Source organism: Phyllobates terribilis, unplaced genomic scaffold (genome assembly GCF_046119375.1).
Source record: "Phyllobates terribilis strain yellow unplaced genomic scaffold, ASM4611937v1 Scaffold_6__1_contigs__length_29720123, whole genome shotgun sequence".
NCBI lineage: Eukaryota > Metazoa > Chordata > Amphibia > Anura > Dendrobatidae > Phyllobates > Phyllobates terribilis.
In genome coordinates, this window is record NW_027362766.1 from 1,949,994 (window position 1) to 1,972,233 (window position 22,240).

The following is a 22,240-nucleotide window of genomic DNA, read 5'->3' on the forward strand; positions in this document are numbered from 1 at the left end:
CTCCACACACAGTATGATGTCCTCACAGTACATTCCCCACACACAGTATGATGTCCCCACAGTACATTCCCCACACACAGTATGATGTCTCCACAGTACATTCCCTCCTCACACAGTATGATGTCCCCACAGTACATTCCCCCACACACAGTATGATGTCCCCACAGTACATCCCCCACACACAGTATGATGTCCCCACAGTACATTCCCTCCTCACACAGTATGATGTCTCCACAGTACATTCCTCCACACACAGTATGATGTCCTCACAGTACATTCCCCCACACACAGTATAATGTCCTCACAGTACATTCCCTCCTCACACAGTATGATGTCCTCACAGTACATTCCCCACACACAGTATGATGTCCCCACAGTACATTCCCCCACACACAGTATGATGTCCTCACAGTACATTCCCCACACACAGTATGATGTCCCCACAGTACATTCCCCACACACAGTATGATGTCCCCACAGTACATTCCCCCACACACAGTATGATGTCCTCACAGTACATTCCCCCACACACAGTATGATGTCCTCACAGTACATTCCTCCACACACAGTATGATGTCTCCACAGTACATTCCCCCACACACAGTATGATGTCCTCACAGTACATTCCTCCACACACAGTATGATGTCCCCACAGTACATTCCCTCACACATAGTATGATGTCTCCACAGTACATTCCCTCCACACACAGTATGATGTCCCCACAGTACATTCCCCCACACACAGTATGATGTCCTCACAGTACATTCCCCCACACACAGTATGATGTCCTCACAGTACATTCCCCACACACAGTATGATGTCCTCACAGTACATTCCCCACACACAGTATGATGTCCTCACAGTACATTCCCCCCACACAGTATAATGTCCTCACAGTACATTCCCCACACACAGTATGATGTCTCCACAGTACATTCCCCCACACACAGTATGATGTCCTCACAGTACATTCCTCCACACACAGTATGATGTCTCCACAGTACATTCCCCCACACACAGTATGATGTCCCCACAGTACATTCCCCACACACAGTATGATGTCTCCACAGTACATTCCCTCCTCACACAGTATGATGTCCCCACAGTACATTCCCCCACACACAGTATGATGTCCCCACAGTACATTCCCCCACACACAGTATGATGTCTCCACAGTACATTCCCCCACACACAGTATGATGTCCCCACAGTACATTCCCTCCTCACACAGTATGATGTCTCCACAGTACATTCCTCCACACACAGTATGATGTCCTCACAGTACATTCCCCCACACACAGTATAATGTCCTCACAGTACATTCCCCACACACAGTATGATGTCCCCACAGTACATTCCCCCACACACAGTATAATGTCCTCACAGTACATTCCCCACACACAGTATGATGTCCCCACAGTACATTCCCCACACACAGTATGATGTCCCCACAGTACATTCCCCCACACACAGTATGATGTCCTCACAGTACATTCCCCCACACACAGTATGATGTCCTCACAGTACATTCCCCACACACAGTATGATGTCCCCACAGTACATTCCCCCACACACAGTATGATGTCCTCACAGTACATTCCCCCACACACAGTATGATGTCCCCACAGTACATCCCCCACACACAGTATGATGTCCCCACAGTACATTCCCTCCTCACACAGTATGATGTCCTCACAGTACATTCCTCCACACACAGTATGATGTCCCCACAGTACATTCCCCACACACAGTATGATGTCTCCACAGTACATTCCTCCACACACAGTATGATGTCCTCACAGTACATTCCCCCCACACACAGTATGATGTCCCCACAGTACATTCCCTCCTCACACAGTATGATGTCTCCACAGTACATTCCCTCCACACACAGTATGATGTCCCCACAGTACATTCCCTCCTCACACAGTATGATGTCTCCACAGTACATCCCCCCACACACAGTATGATGTCCCCACAGTACATTCCCTCCTCACACAGTATGATGTCTCCACAGTACATTCCCCCACACACAGTATGATGTCTCCACAGTACATTCCCTCCACACACAGTATGATGTCCCCACAGTACATTCCCCCACACACAGTATGATGTCCCCACAGTACATTCCCTCCACACACAGTATGATGTCCTCACAGTACATTCCCCACACACAGTATGATGTCCTCACAGTACATTCCCCACACACACAGTATGATGTCTCCACAGTACATTCCTCCACACACAGTATGATGTCCCCACAGTACATTCCCCCACACACAGTATGATGTCCCCACAGTACATTCCCCACACACAGTATGATGTCCTCACAGTACATTCCCCCACACACAGTATGATGTCCCCACAGTACATTCCCCCCACACACAGTATGATGTCCCCACAGTACATTCCCTCCTCACACAGTATGATGTCTCCACAGTACATTCCCCCACACACAGTATGATGTCCCCACAGTACATCCCCCCACACACAGTATGATGTCTCCACAGTACATTCCCCCACACACAGTATGATGTCTCCACAGTACATTCCTCCACACACAGTATGATGTTCCCACAGTACATTCCCTCCTCACACAGTATGATGTCTCCACAGTACATTCCCCCACACACAGTATGATGTCCCCACAGTACATTCCCTCCACACACAGTATGATGTCCCCACAGTACATTCCCTCCACACACAGTATGATGTCGCCACAGTACATTCCCCCACACACAGTATGATGTCCTCACAGTACATTCCCCACACACAGTATGATGTCCTCACAGTACATTCCTCCACACACAGTATGATGTCCCCACAGTACATTCCTCGACACACAGTATAATGTCTCCACAGTACATTCCCCACACACAGTATGATGTCCCCACAGTACATTCCCCACACACAGTATGATGTCCCCACAGTACATTCCCCACACACAGTATGATGTCCCCACAGTACATTCCTCACACACAGTATGACATCTCCACAGTACATTCCCCACACACAGTATGATGTCCCCACAGTACATTCCCCACACACAGTATGATGTCCCCACAGTACATTCCCTCCTCACACAGTATGATGTCTCCACAGTACATTCCCCCACACACAGTATGATGTCCTCACAGTACATTCCCTCCACACACAGTATGATGTCTCCACAGTACATTCCCCACACACAGTATGATGTCCCCACAGTACATTCCCCACACACAGTATGATGTCCCCACAGTACATTCCCTCCTCACACAGTATGATGTCTCCACAGTACATTCCCCCACACACAGTATGATGTCCCCACAGTACATTCCCTCCACACACACAGTATGATGTCTCCACAGTACATTCCCCACACACAGTATGATGTCCCCACAGTACATTCCCCACACACAGTATGATGTCCCCACAGTACATTCCCTCCTCACACAGTATGATGTCTCCACAGTACATTCCCCCACACACAGTATGATGTCCCCACAGTACATTCCCCCACACACAGTATGATGTCCCCACAGTACATTCCCTCCACACACACAGTATGATGTCTCCACAGTACATTCCCCCACACACAGTATGATGTCCCCACAGTACATTCCTCACACACAGTATGACATCTCCACAGTACATTCCCCACACACAGTATGATGTCCCCACAGTACATTCCCCACACACAGTATGATGTCCCCACAGTACATTCCCTCCTCACACAGTATGATGTCTCCACAGTACATTCCCCCACACACAGTATGATGTCCCCACAGTACATTCCCTCCACACACAGTATGATGTCTCCACAGTACATTCCCTCCACACACAGTATGATGTCCTCACAGTACATTCCCTCCACACACAGTATGATGTCCTCACAGTACATTCCCCACACACAGTATGATGTCTCCACAGTACATTCCCTCCACACACAGTATGATGTCCCCACAGTACATTCCTCCACACACAGTATGATGTCCTCACAGTACATTCCTCCACACACAGTATGATGTCTCCACAGTACATTCCCCCACACACAGTATGATGTCCTCACAGTACATTCCTCCACACACAGTATGATGTCCCCACAGTACATTCCTCCACACACAGTATGATGTCTCCACAGTACATTCCCTCCACACACAGTATGATGTCCCCACAGTACATTCCCCCACACACAGTATGATGTCCTCACAGTACATTCCCTCACACAGTATGATGTCCCCACAGTACATTCCCTCCACACACAGTATGATGTCCCCACAGTACATTCCTCCACACACAGTATGATGTCCTCACAGTACATTCCCCACACACAGTATGATGTCTCCACAGTACATTCCCTCCACACACAGTATGATGTCCCCACAGTACATTCCTCCACACACAGTATGATGTCCTCACAGTACATTCCTCCACACACAGTATGATGTCTCCACAGTACATTCCCCCACACACAGTATGATGTCCTCACAGTACATTCCTCCACACACAGTATGATGTCCTCACAGTACATTCCTCCACACACAGTATGATGTCCCCACAGTACATTCCCTCACACATAGTATGATGTCTCCACAGTACATTCCCTCCACACACAGTATGATGTCCCCACAGTACATTCCCCCACACACAGTATGATGTCCTCACAGTACATTCCCTCACACAGTATGATGTCCCCACAGTACATTCCCCCACACACAGTATGATGTCCTCACAGTACATTCCCCACACACAGTATGATGTCCTCACAGTACATTCCCCACACACAGTATGATGTCCTCACAGTACATTCCCCCCACACAGTATGATGTCTCCACAGTACATTCCCCACACACAGTATGATGTCCCCACAGTACATTCCCTCACACACAGTATGATGTCTCCACAGTACATTCCCTCCACACACAGTATGATGTCTCCACAGTACATTCCCCCACACACAGTATGATGTCCTCACAGTACATTCCTCCACACACAGTATGATGTCCCCACAGTACATTCCCTCACACATAGTATGATGTCTCCACAGTACATTCCCTCCACACACAGTATGATGTCTCCACAGTACATTCCCCCACATACAGTATGATGTCCTCACAGTACATTCCTCCACACACAGTATGATGTCCCCACAGTACATTCCCCCCACACAGTATGATGTCCCCACAGTACATTCCCCACACATAGTATGATGTCCTCACAGTACATTCCTCCACACACAGTATGATGTCCTCACAGTACATTCCTCCACACACAGTATGATGTCCTCACAGTACATTCCCCCCACACACAGTATGATGTCTCCACAGTACATTCCTCCACACACAGTATGATGTCCTCACAGTACATTCCCCACACACAGTATGATGTCCCCACAGTACATTCCCCACACACAGTATGATGTCTCCACAGTACATTCCCTCCTCACACAGTATGATGTCCCCACAGTACATTCCCCCACACACAGTATGATGTCCCCACAGTACATCCCCCACACACAGTATGATGTCCCCACAGTACATTCCCTCCTCACACAGTATGATGTCTCCACAGTACATTCCTCCACACACAGTATGATGTCCTCACAGTACATTCCCCCACACACAGTATAATGTCCTCACAGTACATTCCCTCCTCACACAGTATGATGTCCTCACAGTACATTCCCCACACACAGTATGATGTCCCCACAGTACATTCCCCCACACACAGTATGATGTCCTCACAGTACATTCCCCACACACAGTATGATGTCCCCACAGTACATTCCCCACACACAGTATGATGTCCCCACAGTACATTCCCTCCTCACACAGTATGATGTCCCCACAGTACATTCCTCCACACACAGTATGATGTCCTCACAGTACATTCCCCCACACACAGTATAATGTCCTCACAGTACATTCCCCACACACAGTATGATGTCTCCACAGTACATTCCCCCACACACAGTATGATGTCCCCACAGTACATTCCCCCACACACAGTATAATGTCCTCACAGTACATTCCCCACACACAGTATGATGTCTCCACAGTACATTCCCCCACACACAGTATGATGTCCTCACAGTACATTCCTCCACACACAGTATGATTTCTCCACAGTACATTCCCCCACACACAGTATGATGTCCCCACAGTACATTCCCCACACACAGTATGATGTCTCCACAGTACATTCCCTCCTCACACAGTATGATGTCCCCACAGTACATTCCCCCACACACAGTATGATGTCCCCACAGTACATTCCCCCACACACAGTATGATGTCTCCACAGTACATTCCCCCACACACAGTATGATGTCCCCACAGTACATTCCCTCCTCACACAGTATGATGTCTCCACAGTACATTCCTCCACACACAGTATGATGTCCTCACAGTACATTCCCCCACACACAGTATAATGTCCTCACAGTACATTCCCCACACACAGTATGATGTCCCCACAGTACATTCCCCCACACACAGTATAATGTCCTCACAGTACATTCCCCACACACAGTATGATGTCCCCACAGTACATTCCCCACACACAGTATGATGTCCCCACAGTACATTCCCCCACACACAGTATGATGTCCTCACAGTACATTCCCCCACACACAGTATGATGTCCTCACAGTACATTCCCCACACACAGTATGATGTCCCCACAGTACATTCCCCCACACACAGTATGATGTCCTCACAGTACATTCCCCCACACACAGTATGATGTCCCCACAGTACATCCCCCACACACAGTATGATGTCCCCACAGTACATTCCCCCACACACAGTATGATGTCCCCACAGTACATTCCCCCACACACAGTATGATGTCCTCACAGTACATTCCCCCCACACACAGTATGATGTCCCCACAGTACATTCCCTCCACACACACAGTATGATGTCTCCACAGTACATTCACCCACACACAGTATGATGTCTCCACAGTACATTCCCCACACACAGTATGATGTCTCCACAGTACATTCCCTCCACACACAGTATGATGTCTCCACAGTACATTCCCTCCACACACAGTATGATGTCTCCACAGTACATTCCCTCCACACACAGTATGATGTCTCCACAGTACATTCCCTCCACACACAGTATGATGTCCCCACAGTACATTCCCCCCACACACAGTATGATGTCCCCACAGTACATTCCCTCCTCACACAGTATGATGTCTCCACAGTACATTCCCTCCACACACAGTATGATGTCCCCACAGTACATTCCCTCCTCACACAGTATGATGTCTCCACAGTACATCCCCCCACACACAGTATGATGTCCCCACAGTACATTCCCTCCTCACACAGTATGATGTCTCCACAGTACATTCCCCCACACACAGTATGATGTCTCCACAGTACATTCCCTCCACACACAGTATGATGTCCCCACAGTACATTCCCCCACACACAGTATGATGTCCCCACAGTACATTCCCTCCACACACAGTATGATGTCCTCACAGTACATTCCCCACACACAGTATGATGTCCTCACAGTACATTCCCCACACACACAGTATGATGTCTCCACAGTACATTCCTCCACACACAGTATGATGTCCCCACAGTACATTCCCCCACACACAGTATGATGTCCCCACAGTACATTCCCCACACACAGTATGATGTCCTCACAGTACATTCCCCCACACACAGTATGATGTCCCCACAGTACATTCCCCCCACACACAGTATGATGTCCCCACAGTACATTCCCTCCTCACACAGTATGATGTCTCCACAGTACATTCCCCCACACACAGTATGATGTCCCCACAGTACATCCCCCCACACACAGTATGATGTCTCCACAGTACATTCCCCCACACACAGTATGATGTCTCCACAGTACATTCCTCCACACACAGTATGATGTTCCCACAGTACATTCCCTCCTCACACAGTATGATGTCTCCACAGTACATTCCCCCACACACAGTATGATGTCCCCACAGTACATTCCCTCCACACACAGTATGATGTCCTCACAGTACATTCCCTCCACACACAGTATGATGTCGCCACAGTACATTCCCCCACACACAGTATGATGTCCTCACAGTACATTCCCCACACACAGTATGATGTCCTCACAGTACATTCCTCCACACACAGTATGATGTCCCCACAGTACATTCCTCGACACACAGTATAATGTCTCCACAGTACATTCCCCACACACAGTATGATGTCCCCACAGTACATTCCCCACACACAGTATGATGTCCCCACAGTACATTCCCCACACACAGTATGACGTCCCCACAGTACATTCCTCACACACAGTATGACATCTCCACAGTACATTCCCCACACACAGTATGATGTCCCCACAGTACATTCCCCACACACAGTATGATGTCCCCACAGTACATTCCCTCCTCACACAGTATGATGTCTCCACAGTACATTCCCCCACACACAGTATGATGTCCTCACAGTACATTCCCTCCACACACAGTATGATGTCTCCACAGTACATTCCCCACACACAGTATGATGTCCCCACAGTACATTCCCCACACACAGTATGATGTCCCCACAGTACATTCCCTCCTCACACAGTATGATGTCTCCACAGTACATTCCCCCACACACAGTATGATGTCCCCACAGTACATTCCCTCCACACACACAGTATGATGTCTCCACAGTACATTCCCCACACACAGTATGATGTCCCCACAGTACATTCCCCACACACAGTATGATGTCCCCACAGTACATTCCCTCCTCACACAGTATGATGTCTCCACAGTACATTCCCCCACACACAGTATGATGTCCCCACAGTACATTCCCCCACACACAGTATGATGTCCCCACAGTACATTCCCTCCACACACACAGTATGATGTCTCCACAGTACATTCCCCCACACACAGTATGATGTCCCCACAGTACATTCCTCACACACAGTATGACATCTCCACAGTACATTCCCCACACACAGTATGATGTCCCCACAGTACATTCCCCACACACAGTATGATGTCCCCACAGTACATTCCCTCCACACACAGTATGATGTCTCCACAGTACATTCCCTCCACACACAGTATGATGTCCTCACAGTACATTCCCTCCACACACAGTATGATGTCCTCACAGTACATTCCCCACACACAGTATGATGTCTCCACAGTACATTCCCTCCACACACAGTATGATGTCCCCACAGTACATTCCTCCACACACAGTATGATGTCCTCACAGTACATTCCTCCACACACAGTATGATGTCTCCACAGTACATTCCCTCCACACACAGTATGATGTCTCCACAGTACATTCCCCCCACACACAGTATGATGTCCCCACAGTACATTCCCCCACACACACAGTATGATGTCCTCACAGTACATTCCCTCCTCACACAGTATGATGTCCTCACAGTACATTCCCCACACACAGTATGATGTCCCCACAGTACATTCCCCCACACACAGTATGATGTCTCCACAGTACATTCCCCCACACACACAGTATGATGTCCCCACAGTACATTCCTCCACACACAGTATGATGTCTCCACAGTACATTCCCCCACACACACAGTATGATGTCCCCACAGTACATTCCCCACACACAGTATGATGTCCCCACAGTACATTCCCTCCTCACACAGTATGATGTCTCCACAGTACATTCCCTCCACACACAGTATGATGTCCCCACAGTACATTCCCTCCTCACACAGTATGATGTCTCCACAGTACATCCCCCCACACACAGTATGATGTCCTCACAGTACATTCCCCCACACACAGTATGATGTCTCCACAGTACATTCCCTCCACACACAGTATGATGTCCCCACAGTACATTCCCCCACACACAGTATGATGTCCCCACAGTACATTCCCTCCACACACAGTATGATGTCCTCACAGTACATTCCCCACACACAGTATGATGTCCTCACAGTACATTCCCCACACACACAGTATGATGTCTCCACAGTACATTCCTCCACACACAGTATGATGTCCCCACAGTACATTCCCCCACACACAGTATGATGTCCCCACAGTACATTCCCCACACACAGTATGATGTCCTCACAGTACATTCCCCCACACACAGTATGATGTCCCCACAGTACATTCCCCCCACACACAGTATGATGTCCCCACAGTACATTCCCTCCTCACACAGTATGATGTCCCCACAGTACATTCCCCCCACACACAGTATGATGTCTCCACAGTACATTCCCCCACACACAGTATGATGTCTCCACAGTACATTCCTCCACACACAGTATGATGTCCCCACAGTACATTCCCTCCACACACAGTATGATGTCCTCACAGTACATTCCCCCACACACAGTATGATGTCTCCACAGTACATTCCCCCACACACAGTATGATGTCCTCACAGTACATTCCCTCCACACACAGTATGATGTCTCCACAGTACATTCCCCCACACACAGTATGATGTCTCCACAGTACATTCCCCCACACACAGTATGATGTCTCCACAGTACATTCCTCCACACACAGTATGATGTCCCCACAGTACATTCCCTCCACACACAGTATGATGTCTCCACAGTACATTCCCTCCACACACAGTATGATGTCTCCACAGTACATTCCCCACACACAGTATGATGTCCTCACAGTACATTCCTCCACACACAGTATGATGTCCCCACAGTACATTCCTCCACACACAGTATGATGTCCCCACAGTACATTCCCCCCACACAGTATGATGTCCTCACAGTACATTCCTCCACACACAGTATGATGTCCTCACAGTACATTCCCTCCACACACAGTATGATGTCCCCACAGTACATTCCCCCCACACAGTATGATGTCTCCACAGTACATTCCTCCACACACAGTATGATGTCCCCACAGTACATTCCCCACACACAGTATGATGTCTCCACAGTACATTCCTCCACACACAGTATGATGTCCCCACAGTACATTCCCTCCACACACAGTATGATGTCCTCACAGTACATTCCCTCCACACACAGTATGATGTCCCCACAGTACATTCCCCACACACAGTATGATGTCTCCACAGTACATTCCTCCACACACAGTATGATGTCCCCACAGTACATTCCTCCACACACACAGTATGATGTCCTCACAGTACATTCCCCCACACACACAGTATGATGTCTCCACAGTACATTCCCTCCACACACAGTATGATGTCTCCACAGTACATTCCCCCACACACAGTATGATGTCCTCACAGTACATTCCCTCCACACACAGTATGATGTCCCCACAGTACATTCCCCCCACACACAGTATGATGTCCCCACAGTACATTCCCTCCACACACAGTATGATGTCCTCACAGTACATTCTCCCACACACAGTATGATGTCTCCACAGTACATTCCCTCCACACACAGTATGATGTCTCCACAGTACATTCCCCCACACACAGTATGATGTCCCCACAGTACATTCCCCCACATAAAGCTATTGTGGAGATATCTTCACAGAGACGGTTTCTCTGTATTACCATGATGGGGCTGCCAGAGTGATGACCTCACAATGATGGGGCTGTTGTCAGGATAACAACTCTCAATGATGGGGGTCTTCTAGTGACAACCTCTCTATGATGGGGGTCTTCTAGTGACAACCTCTCTATGATGGGGGTCTTCTAGTGACAACCTCTCAATGATGGGGGTCTTCTAGTGACAACCTCTCTATGATGGGGTGTTATGAGGGTGAGGCTTTTGGGACAAGGCAGCTTGTATATAGTGTCACTTACCAAGTACGGTAAGCCCGACGAGACCAATGTTGGGTGTTGCCCCGTCAGGAGGGTTGATTACGGTGCATTGATAGGTCCCAGTGTCGGACACACGGCTATGGTTAAGGACTATACTGGCATCCTGCGTTGGCTGGGAAGCAAATGTGACCCTTCCCAGGTACTCACTGAGACTTTCCACGATCTGACCCTGTTCATAAGAGATGACCTGCGTGGAAGGATGTCACATATATCAATGACCGGCATGACGTATATAGTGACATGGAAGCCCTAGCCACACACCTGCAGGGGTTGTTGCGGCTGAAGCAGGGGGGACACAGTCCAGATGATGTTGAGGCGGTTGAGCGCAGCTGTGGTTCTGAAGGAACAGGGGAGCAGGACATTTCCACCTCTTGTCACCTGGACACTGGGAGTGTTCACAACAACCTTCACGGCCGCACCTGCTGCAATAAATAGGGAGAGAAATGAGCCAGACGTAGGAGCCCTGCGTGATATAACCCACTGCCCAACATGTTCATAGGATGTGAACGCCATGGGCCTCTCATACTTACTACCGCAGATCGACCGCTAAGCACAGAACAGGTGGAGCCCAAGCAACAAGAAAGGATCCAACAATGAGGAAACAGAGTAATAAGGGAACCAACATGGCTTCCGTAGGCGACACCTGGCTGCAGTGAGGCCCATGTGGTGTCCTAGCTCTATCAGGTGAGGATATGAGAAGGTCTTCAGATGGGCTCAGAAATGCACAAATTGTCAGAGGTGAGTCAAGCCCATCTGGTCCAAGAAGCAGCAAACAATGGTTGCAACCGATCCCCAAAGCCCACACAAACACAACAGTAACATAAAGAGATGAAACAATGGCGCCATGAACAATTCTATTATGTAACCTGTGATGTCAGAGCTTGTGCATAGCCTCTTCTAATGATTCAGATTGTGTCTCCTCGAGAATGAACTATAGAGACACCTATGGTGGGAGGAACCCCAACTTCTCCATCTTAGCAGTACTTCTCCCAACACTTTGACGTCATCATTACAGAATGATGGCCACTTGAAGGGTCTTGGATAATAAGTCATTCATCTGATAATCTATGATTTATTGCCATTTTCTGAGTGAATTATGCTTCGTGCTTACTCTGGAGTCTCGTGGGTACCAAATCTGTGGATTGTTTTTGGTGTGTCATGTTCCATGGCCTGGTCTGGACTCTATTGATGGGATGCATATCTTTCCTTTCTGGTCCATCTTGAGCGGTGGCCAGTTCTGCTATCCGCTGGATGCAGATCTATGGTTTAGATGAACAACTTTGCACCAATTGCATCTAGCAAGCCAAAAACACAACAGATCAGCTTTCTCCAGATTTGGCGAATTGTTTGGCCAGTTTTAGTGCCATCTCCACTTTGTTCACGAGACATCTCCTGTAAGATCCATGTTGATGGACTCCATTTACAGAATGAATAGTGGATAGATGTTTTTGGTGTCACTCATCACTATTTAAGTTGGCTTGTCTGCTATGGTGTAGGGTTTACAGGAGGGTCACTATGTGAAATGTTTTGTCCCATCTCATGAAACTAAGATGAATACACATAAAAAAGGTTCTAAACCTGAGGCCAACAATGTTTCCTTTACACCTGCCCTTAGAGAAGCAACCATGAATTATCTGCACATATCTAACATAAGTCTTTCACCCACTGTCCTCATACATAAAGGATAAAGAGGTCTCTAGAAGTCTGCCGCATGATAGCCACCAAAGACTGTCAACGCTTTAAAGTTTTCGGCAAAGTCAAAATTTGGACATTATACAAGATTTCACATAAAACAATGCAACATAGTTCATTTAGGACTTGGATAGATGTGTAGAGAGAAGTACAGAGAGTTCCAATGCCACCCAAAACCACATCACCCCAACCATGTGTCCTCCAAACTCCCATCCTCCCAACCCTTTAGACCCTAAGGACCACGTCACCCAGCCATGTTGACCTCGGAGACCCCCCATGCTAGACATATTAACCTCCAGGGCCACATGACCCTCTACAAGTTAATCTTCAGCACCCATCATTCCAACTTCCAAGACCCCATCATTCTGACCATGCAGAACTCCAAGACCCCATCACCTCAGCCTTGATGACTTCCAAGACCCTATCACCCCCAAACCCTTCACCTTTCAGACCCTTCATTCTAGCCATGCCGATCTTAAGGACAAAATCACACCAGTCATACAAATCTCCAAGACCATATTACTCCCAACCACGCAGATCGCCAAGAAGCAATTACACCAGCAATGCAAAATTCTAAGACCCCCATCACCCCAGCCATTCCAAACCCAAGGAGTTCATCACTTGAACCATGCTAACCTCCAAGACCTTATCACACTGAACCCATAGCTCCAACCATGCTGAACTCCAGGATCCTATTACCCCAGCCATGCTAACCCCAAAGATCCTATCACAGCAGACATGCTGACCTCTGAGACCATATCACCCCAAACATGCAGCTCACCAAGACCACATCACCACCGCCATGCTGAACGAAAATCCCATGACCCCAGCCACGCTGTCCTTTAGTACTGTTTCTCCTCAGTCAGGTTGAGTTTAGGACACTATCATTCTTGCCATGCTAACCTTTAGGACACAATCATCACAGTCATGTTAACGGATCCCAACCATGGTGACCTCCATAATCCTATCACCGTGGAAAAGTTAGTCCTCTGCACCCTTCATTCCAGCAATGTCAACTTCCGGGACTATTTCACACCAGCAATCCTGACCCCGAAGAACCTATCACCCCAACAAGTTATTCTTGGGAGCCATTACCAGCCACCTTGACCTCCAGGACCCTATCATTCTATCTATACTGACCCATAGGACACAATCACACCCCCATGCTCAACTTTAGGTCCTATTCACCCCCAACAGTTTAACCTTTGGGACTTATCATCTCAGCCATGCTGACCAACAGGATCCTATCACCCATGGCAAACTGACTACTAGGGTCTCCTTCCTCCATTTCTTTGTCTGCCTACAGAGTGATAAATCTACTAATCCGCAATAACTTCCGTATGGAAAGCACAAGCTCATCCAAGAGCAATGTGTCTCAGCAGACGGGCAGATGAGAAGGGGGCAGATGAGAAGGGGCAGATGAGAAGGGGCAGATGAGAAGGGGCAGATGAGAAGGGGCAGATGTGGGCACGTTACCTGTGAGGGTACAGTACAGAAGGCACAGGTGGCTCAGGAGAGGCTCGCTGCTCATGGTGCAGGGATGGAGACGTCTTTGTGCTGGCACCATCATCAGAGGTCTGTTGTCTGTGCCTCTCCAGCCCCCTCACCCTGTGTACCTCCGGGGTCACCCACTTCCCCCTCCCTCATTATTTGCTCCATTTCTTCCGCTCCATTTCCCTCTCTGTCTCTCTCTTGTCAGTCTTTCTGTGCCCACCACGTTGCTGGAAGCCTTTCCTGCCTGTTTTCTGGTAATAAAAACAATGCCCAAGCTGTTGTCTAAGGGGCATCCCATAAATATGGTGGCTCTCACCCCAGAACCTTCCATCACGGGTAGTGATGGACCTCTGCAGGCAAATAGTGAAGACACTTAAAGCGCAGCTGTCAGCAGGATTGTGCTCAGTAACCACATACACTGTCAGGTGGGTGACATTACACTGATTAATATGATACCTGGGTGATGAAATCCGTCCTGTGCTTCTTGTGTAATCTTTACTCTCAGTTTGGGGATAATGATATGCCTGTGCTCTGGGGTGGCCTGTGGGGGCGCTCTATCTGGTGATCCGGGGCGGCCTGTGGAGGGCGCTCTATCTGGTGATCCGGGGCGGCCTGTGGAGGGCGCTCTATCTGGTGCTCTGGGGCAGCCTGTGGGGGGCGCTCTATCTGGTGCTCCGGGGCGGCCTGTGGAGGGCGCTCTATCTGGTGCTCCGGGGCGGCCTGTGGAGGGCGCTCTATCTGGCGCTCCGGGGCGGCCTGTGGAGGGCGCTCTATCTGGTGCTCCGGGGCGGCCTGTGGAGGGCGCTCTATCTGGCGCTCCGGGGCGGCCTGTGGAAGGCGCTCTATCTGGTGATCCGGGTGGCCTGTGGAGGGCGCTCTATCTGGTGCTCTGGGGCGGCCTGTGGGGGGCGCTCTATTTGGTGCTCCGGGGCGGCCTGTGGAAGGCGCTCTATCTGGTGATCCGGGGTGGCCTGTGGAGGGCGCTCTATCTGGTGCTCTGGGGCGGCCTGTGGGGGGGCGCTCTATCTGGTGCTCCGGGGCGGCCTGTGGAGGGTGCTCTATCTGGTGATCCGGGGCGGCCTGTGGAGGGCGTTCTATCTGGTGCTCTGCTTACATATTCATCTGTATGCTCTTATGACGGCTCACTGATCGGTCACTGACCGGCCTACTATTTTGCATAATGCATCTAGTAGTGCAGGGCTAGGTAAAATAAGTAAGCAGAGCATTAGATAGAGCGCCCACACAGGCCGCCCCGGAGCACCAGGTAGAGCGCCCCCACAGGCCGCCCCGGAGCACAAGCATATCATTATTTCCAAACTGAGAGTAAAGATTACACAAGAACCACAGGATGGATTTCATCACCCAGGTATCATATTAACCAGTGTAATGTCACCCACCTGACAGTGTATGTAGATTACAGAGCACAATCCTGCTGACAGCTGCGCTTTAACTCTAGAGCTTTTATGTAGACAGTGTAGAAATGTCAGAAACAAGAGGGAACAGACAATGGGCGAGAGCCACCCACTTAGGGCCAGCACTTGCTCGTTAACCTCGAGGCCCAGTAATGGACAGATCCAGCAGTAGAGGCAGGCTTATTAGATATCCCAGGCTGAGTTAGCTGATCTGTGGCCCTGATATCACGAGTCACGCTGCCACTTCACTGTGGGGTGCAGTTATTGGTGGCTCCTGACCTCTGCTGCTGCCACCTCTCTGCTCCACTCAAAGGCTTTTGACCATGATTGCACTGCTTTACTCCTCTGAACTGCTCTGCTGGGCAAACATCTACTGCTTCACTGAAATCTGCTCCTTTGGGATTCACTTACTTTCTGCTCCGCTGGGCTCTAATCTGCTGTACAGCCGAGCTCTGCTCCGCAGGGCTCTACTCTGCTGTACAGTCGAGCTCTGCTCTGCTGGTGTCTAATCTGCTGTACAGCCGAGCTCTGCTCTTCTGGGCTCTAAACTGCTGTACAGCCAAGCTCTGCTCTTCTGGGCTCTAATCTGCTGTACAGCCGAGCTCTGCTCTGCTGGGCTCTAATCTGCTGTACAGCCAAGCTCTGCTCTGCTGGGCTCTACTCTGCTGTATAATCGAGCTCTGCTCTGCTGCGCTCTAATCTGCTGTACAGCCGAGCTCTGCTCTTCTGGGCTCTAATCTGCTGCACAGCCGAGCTCTGCTCTGCTGGGCTCTACTCTGCTGTATAGTCGAGCTCTGCTCTGCTGTGCTCTAATCTGCTGTACAGCCGAACTCTGCTCTTCTGGGCTCTAAACTGCTGTACAGTCGAGCTCTGCTCTGCTGGGCTCTAATCTGCTGTATAGTCGAGCTCTGCTCTGCTGTGCTCTAATCTGCTGTACAGCCGAGCTCTGCTCTTCTGGGCTCTAAACTGCTGTACAGTCGAGCTCTGCTCTTCTGGGCTCTAATCTGCTGTATAGTCGAGCTCTGCTCTTCTGGGCTCTAATCTGCTGTATAGTCGAGCTCTGCTCTGCTGGGCTCTAATCTGCTGTATAGTCGAGCTCTGCTCTGCTGGGCTCTAATCCGCTGTACAGCCGAGCTCTGCTCTTCTGGGCTCTAAACTGCTGTACAGTCGAGCTCTGCTCTTCTGGGCTCTAATCTGCTGTAAAGCCAAGCTCTGCTCTTCTGGGCTCTAATCTGCTGTACAGCCGAGCTCTGCTCTTCTGGGCTCTAATCTGCTGTACAGCCGAGCTCTGCTCTGCTGGGCTCTAATCTGCTGTACAGCCAAGCTCTGCTCTTCTGGGCTCTAATCTGCTGCACAGCCGAGCTCTGCTCTGCTGGGCTCTAATCTGCTGTATAGTCGAGCTCTGCTCTGCTGGGCTCTAATCTGCTGTACAGCCAAGCTCTGCTCTTCTGGGCTCTTATCTGCTGTACAGCCGAGCTCTGCTCTTCTGGGCTCTTATCTGCTGTACAGCCGAGCTCTGCTCTTCTGGGCTCTTATCTGCTGTACAGCCGAGCTCTGCTCTTCTGGGCTCTAATCTGCTGTACAGCCGAGCTCTGCTCTGCTGGGCTCTAATCTGCTGTACAGTCGAGCTCTGCTCTGCTGGGCTCTAATCTGCTGCACAGCCGAGCTCTGATGCGCTGGGGTCTAATCTGCTGCGCAGCCGAGCTCTGATCCGCTGGGCTCTAATCTGCTGTACAGTCGAGCTCTGCTCTTCTGGGCTCTAATCTGCTGTACAGCCGAGCTCTACTCTGCTGGGCTCTAATCTGCTGTACAGTCGAGCTCTGCTCTTCTGGGCTCTAATCTGCTGTACAGTCGAGCTCTGCTCTGCTGAGCTCTAATCTGCTGCACAGCCGAGCTCTGATCCGCTGGGCTCTAATCTGCTGCACAGCCGAGCTCTGATCCGCTGGGGTCTAATCTGCTGTATAGTCGAGCTCTGATCCGCTGGGGTCTAATCTGCTGTACAGCCGAGCTCTGCTCTGCTGGGCTCTACTCTGCTGTACAGCCGAGCTCTGCTCTGCTGGGCTCTACTCTGCTGTACAGTCGAGCTCTGCTCTGCTGGGCTCTAATCTGCTGAACAGCCGAGCTCTGCTTTGCTGGGCTGTAATCTGCTGTACAGCCGAACTCTGCTCTGCTGGGCTCTAATCTGCTGTACAGCCGAGCTCTGCTCTTCTGGGCTCTAATCTGCTGTACAGCCGACCTCTGCTCTGCTGAGCTCTAATCTGCTGTACAGCCGACCTCTGCTCTGCTGAGCTCTAATCTGCTGTACAGCCAAGATCTGCTCCGCTGGGCTCTACTCTGCTGTACAGCCGAGCTCTGATCCGCTGGGGTCTAATCTGCTGTACAGCCGAGCTCTGATCCGCTGGGGTCTAATCTGCTGTACAGCTAAATTCTGCTCCGCTGGGGTCTAATCTGCTGTTCAGTCGAGCTCTGCTCTGCTTGGCTCTAATCTGCTGCACAGCCGAGCTCTGCTCTGCTCTGCTGGGCTCTAATCTGTTGTACAGCCAAGCTCTGCTCTGCTGGGCTCTACTCTGCTGTACAGTCGAGCTCTGCTCTGCTGAGCTCTAATCTGCTGTACAGCCAAGATCTGCTCCGCTGGGCTCTACTCTGCTGTACAGCCGAGCTCTGATCCGCTGGGGTCTAATCTGCTGTGCAGCGAAGCTCTGCTCTGCTGGGCTCTACTCTGCTGTACAGCCAAGCTCTGCTCTGCTGGGCTCTAATCTGCTGTACAGCCGAGCTCTGATCCGCTGGGGTCTAATCTGCTGTACAGCTAAATTCTGCTCCGCTGGGGTCTAATCTGCTGTTCAGTCGAGCTCTGCTCTGCTGGGCTCTAATCTGCTGTACAGCCAAGCTCTGCTCTTCTGGGCTCTAATATTCTGTACAGCCGAGCTCTGCTCTTCTGGCCTCTAATCTGCTGTACAGCCGAGCTCTGCTCTTCTGAGCTCTAATCTGCTGTACAGTCGAGCTCTGATCCAGTGGGCTCTACTCTGCTATACAACCGAGCTCTGCTCTTCTGGGCTCTAATATGCTGTACAGTCGAGCTCTGCTCTTCTGGGCTCTACTCTGCTATACAACCGAGCTCTGCTCTTCTGGGCTCTAATATGCTGTACAGTCGAGCTCTGCTCTGCTGGGCTCTAATCTGCTGTGCAGCCGAGCTCTGCTCTGCTGGGCTCTACTCTGCTGTACAGTCGAGCTCTGCTCTGCTGGGCTCTACTCTGCTGTACAGTCGAGCTCTGCTCTGCTGGGCTCTAATCTGCTGAACAGCCGAGTTCTGCTCTGCTGGGCTGTAATCTGCTGTAGAGTCGAGCTCTGTTCTGCTGGTCTGCAATCTGCTGTACAGCCGAGTTCGGCTCCGCTAGGCTCTAATCTGATGCACAGTCAAACTCTGATCCGCTGGGATCTACTCTGCTGTACATCCGAGCTCTGCTCCGCTGGGCTCTAATCTGCTGTGCAGCCGAGCTCTGATCCGCTGGGGTCTACTCTGCTGTACAGCCGAGCTTCGCTCTTCTGGGCTCTAATCTGCTGTACAGCCAAGCTCTGCTCTGCTGGGCTCTAATCTGCTGTACAGCCGACCTCTGCTCTGCTGAGCTCTAATCTGCTGTACAGCCAAGCTCTGCTCTGCTGGGCTCTAATCTGCTGTACAGCCAAGCTCTGCTACGCTGGGCTCTACTCTGCTGTACAGCCAAGTTCTGATCCGCTGGGGTCTAATCTGCTGTACAGCCGAGCTCTGATCCGCTGGGGTCTAATCTGCTGTACAGCTAAACTCTGCTCTGCTGGGGTCTAATCTGCTGTACAGTCGAGCTCTACTCTTCAGGGCTCTAATCTGCTGTACAGCCGAGCTCTGCTCTTCTGAGCTCTACTCTGCTATACAACCGAGCTCTGCTCTGCTGGGCTCTACTCTGCTGTACAGCCAAGCTCTGATCCGCTGGGGTCTAATCTGCTGTGCAGCCGAGCTCTGCTCTGCTGGGCTCTACTCTGCTGTACAGCCGAGCTCTGATCCGCTGGGGTCTAATCTGCTGTACAGGTAAACTCAGCTCCGCTGGGGTCTAATCTGCTGTACAGTCGAGCTCTGCTCTTCTGGGCTCTAATCTGCTGTACAGCCGAGCTCTGCTCTTCTGAGCTCTACTCTGCTATACAACCGAGCTCTGCTCTGCTGGGCTCTACTCTGCTGTACAGCCGACCTCTGCTCTGCTGGGCTCTACTCTGCTGTACAGTCGAGCTCTGCTCTGCTGGGCTCTAATCTGCTGAACAGCCGAGCTCTGCTCTGCTGGGCTGTAATCTGCTGTACAGCCGAGCTCTGCTCTGCTGGGCTCTAATCTGTTGTATAGCCAAGCTCTGCTCTGCTGGGCTCTAATCTGCTGTACAGCCGACCTCTGCTCTGCTGAGCTCTAATCTGCTGTACAGCCAAGATCTGCTCCGCTGGACTCTACTCTGCTGTACAGCCGAGCTCTGATCCGCTGGGGTCTAATCTGCTGTGCAGCCAAGCTCTGCTCTGCTGGGCTCTACTCTGCTGTACAGCCAAGCTCTGCTCTGCTGGGCTCTAATCTGCTGTACAGCCGAGCTCTGATCCGCTGGGGTCTAATCTGCTGTACAGCTAAATTCTGCTCCGCTGGGGTCTAATCTGCTGTTCAGTCGAGCTCTGCTCTGCTGGGCTCTAATCTGCTGTACAGCCGAGCTCTGCTCTTCTGGCCTCTAATCTGCTGTACAGCCGAGCTCTGCTCTTCTGAGCTCTACTCTGCTATACAACCAAGCTCTGCTCTGCTGGCTGCTATACAACCGAGCTCTGCTCTTCTGGGCTCTAATATGCTGTACAGTCGAGCTCTGCTCTTCTGGGCTCTAATCTGCTGTACAGCCGAGCTCTGCTCTGCTGGGCTCTAATCTGCTGTATAACCGAGCTCTGCTCTGCTGGGCTCTACTCTGCTGTACAGTCGAGCTCTGCTCTGCTGGGCTCTAATCTCCTGAACAGCCGAGTTCTGCTCTGCTGGGCTGTAATCTGCTGTACAGCCGAACTCTGCTCCGCTGGGCTCTAATCTGCTATACAGTCGAGCTCTGCTCTGCTGGGCTCTACTCTGCTGTACAGCCGAGCTCTGCTTTGCTGGACTCTACTCTGCTGTACAGTCGAGCTCTGCTCTGCTGGGCTCTAATCTGCTGAACAGGTGAGCACTGCTCCGCTGGGCTCTAATCTGCTGTACAGCCGAACTCTGCTCCGCTGGGCTCTAATCTGCTGTACAGCCAAGCTCTGCTCTGCTGGGCTCTAATCTGCTGTACAGTCAAGCTCTGTTCTGCTGGTCTGCAATCTGCTGTACAGCCGAGCTCGGCTCCGCTAGGCTCTAATCTGATGCACAGTCAAGCTCTGCTCTGCTGGGCTCTACTCTGCTGTACATCCGAGCTCTGCTCCGCTGGGCTCTAATCTGCTGTACAGCTGAGCTCTGCTCTTCTGAGCTCTAATCTGCTGTACAGTCGAGTTCTGCTCTTCTTGGCTCTAATCTGCTGTACAGCCGAGCTCTGCTCTTCTGGGCTCTAATCTGCTGTACAGCCGAGCTCTGCTCTGCTGGGCTCTAATCTGCTGTACAGCCGAGCTCTGCTCTGCTGGGCTCTAATCTGCTGTACAGCCGAGCTCTGCTCTTCTGAGCTCTAATCTGCTATACAACCGAGCTCTGCTCTGCTGGGCTCTACTCTGCTGTACAGTCGAGCTCTGCTCTGCTGGGCTCTAATCTGCTGAACAGCCGAGCTCTGCTCTGCTGGGCTGTAATCTGCTGTACAGCGAACTCTGCTCCGCTGGGCTCTAATCTGCTGTACAGTCGA

General features: G+C 50.6%; 1 protein-coding gene across 2 annotated transcripts in view; it reads right to left on the reverse strand.

The window, feature by feature from the left end:
• The window catches only part of LOC141152621 (immunoglobulin superfamily member 11-like), a 183,273-nt gene that overhangs the window by 150,486 nt on the left and 10,547 nt on the right, over positions 1-22,240 (reverse strand). The window contains exons 2-3 of one of the 2 annotated variants that reach the window (XM_073637175.1): positions 12,063-12,220; positions 11,784-11,988 (exon numbers count right to left, since the gene is read on the reverse strand). In XM_073637175.1, coding sequence (XP_073493276.1) covers positions 11,784-11,988; positions 12,063-12,220 — 363 coding nt within the window. Of the gene's footprint in view, positions 1-11,783; positions 11,989-12,062; positions 12,224-22,240 lie in introns of both variants that reach the window. The other variant, XM_073637174.1, reaches the window with a different exon arrangement.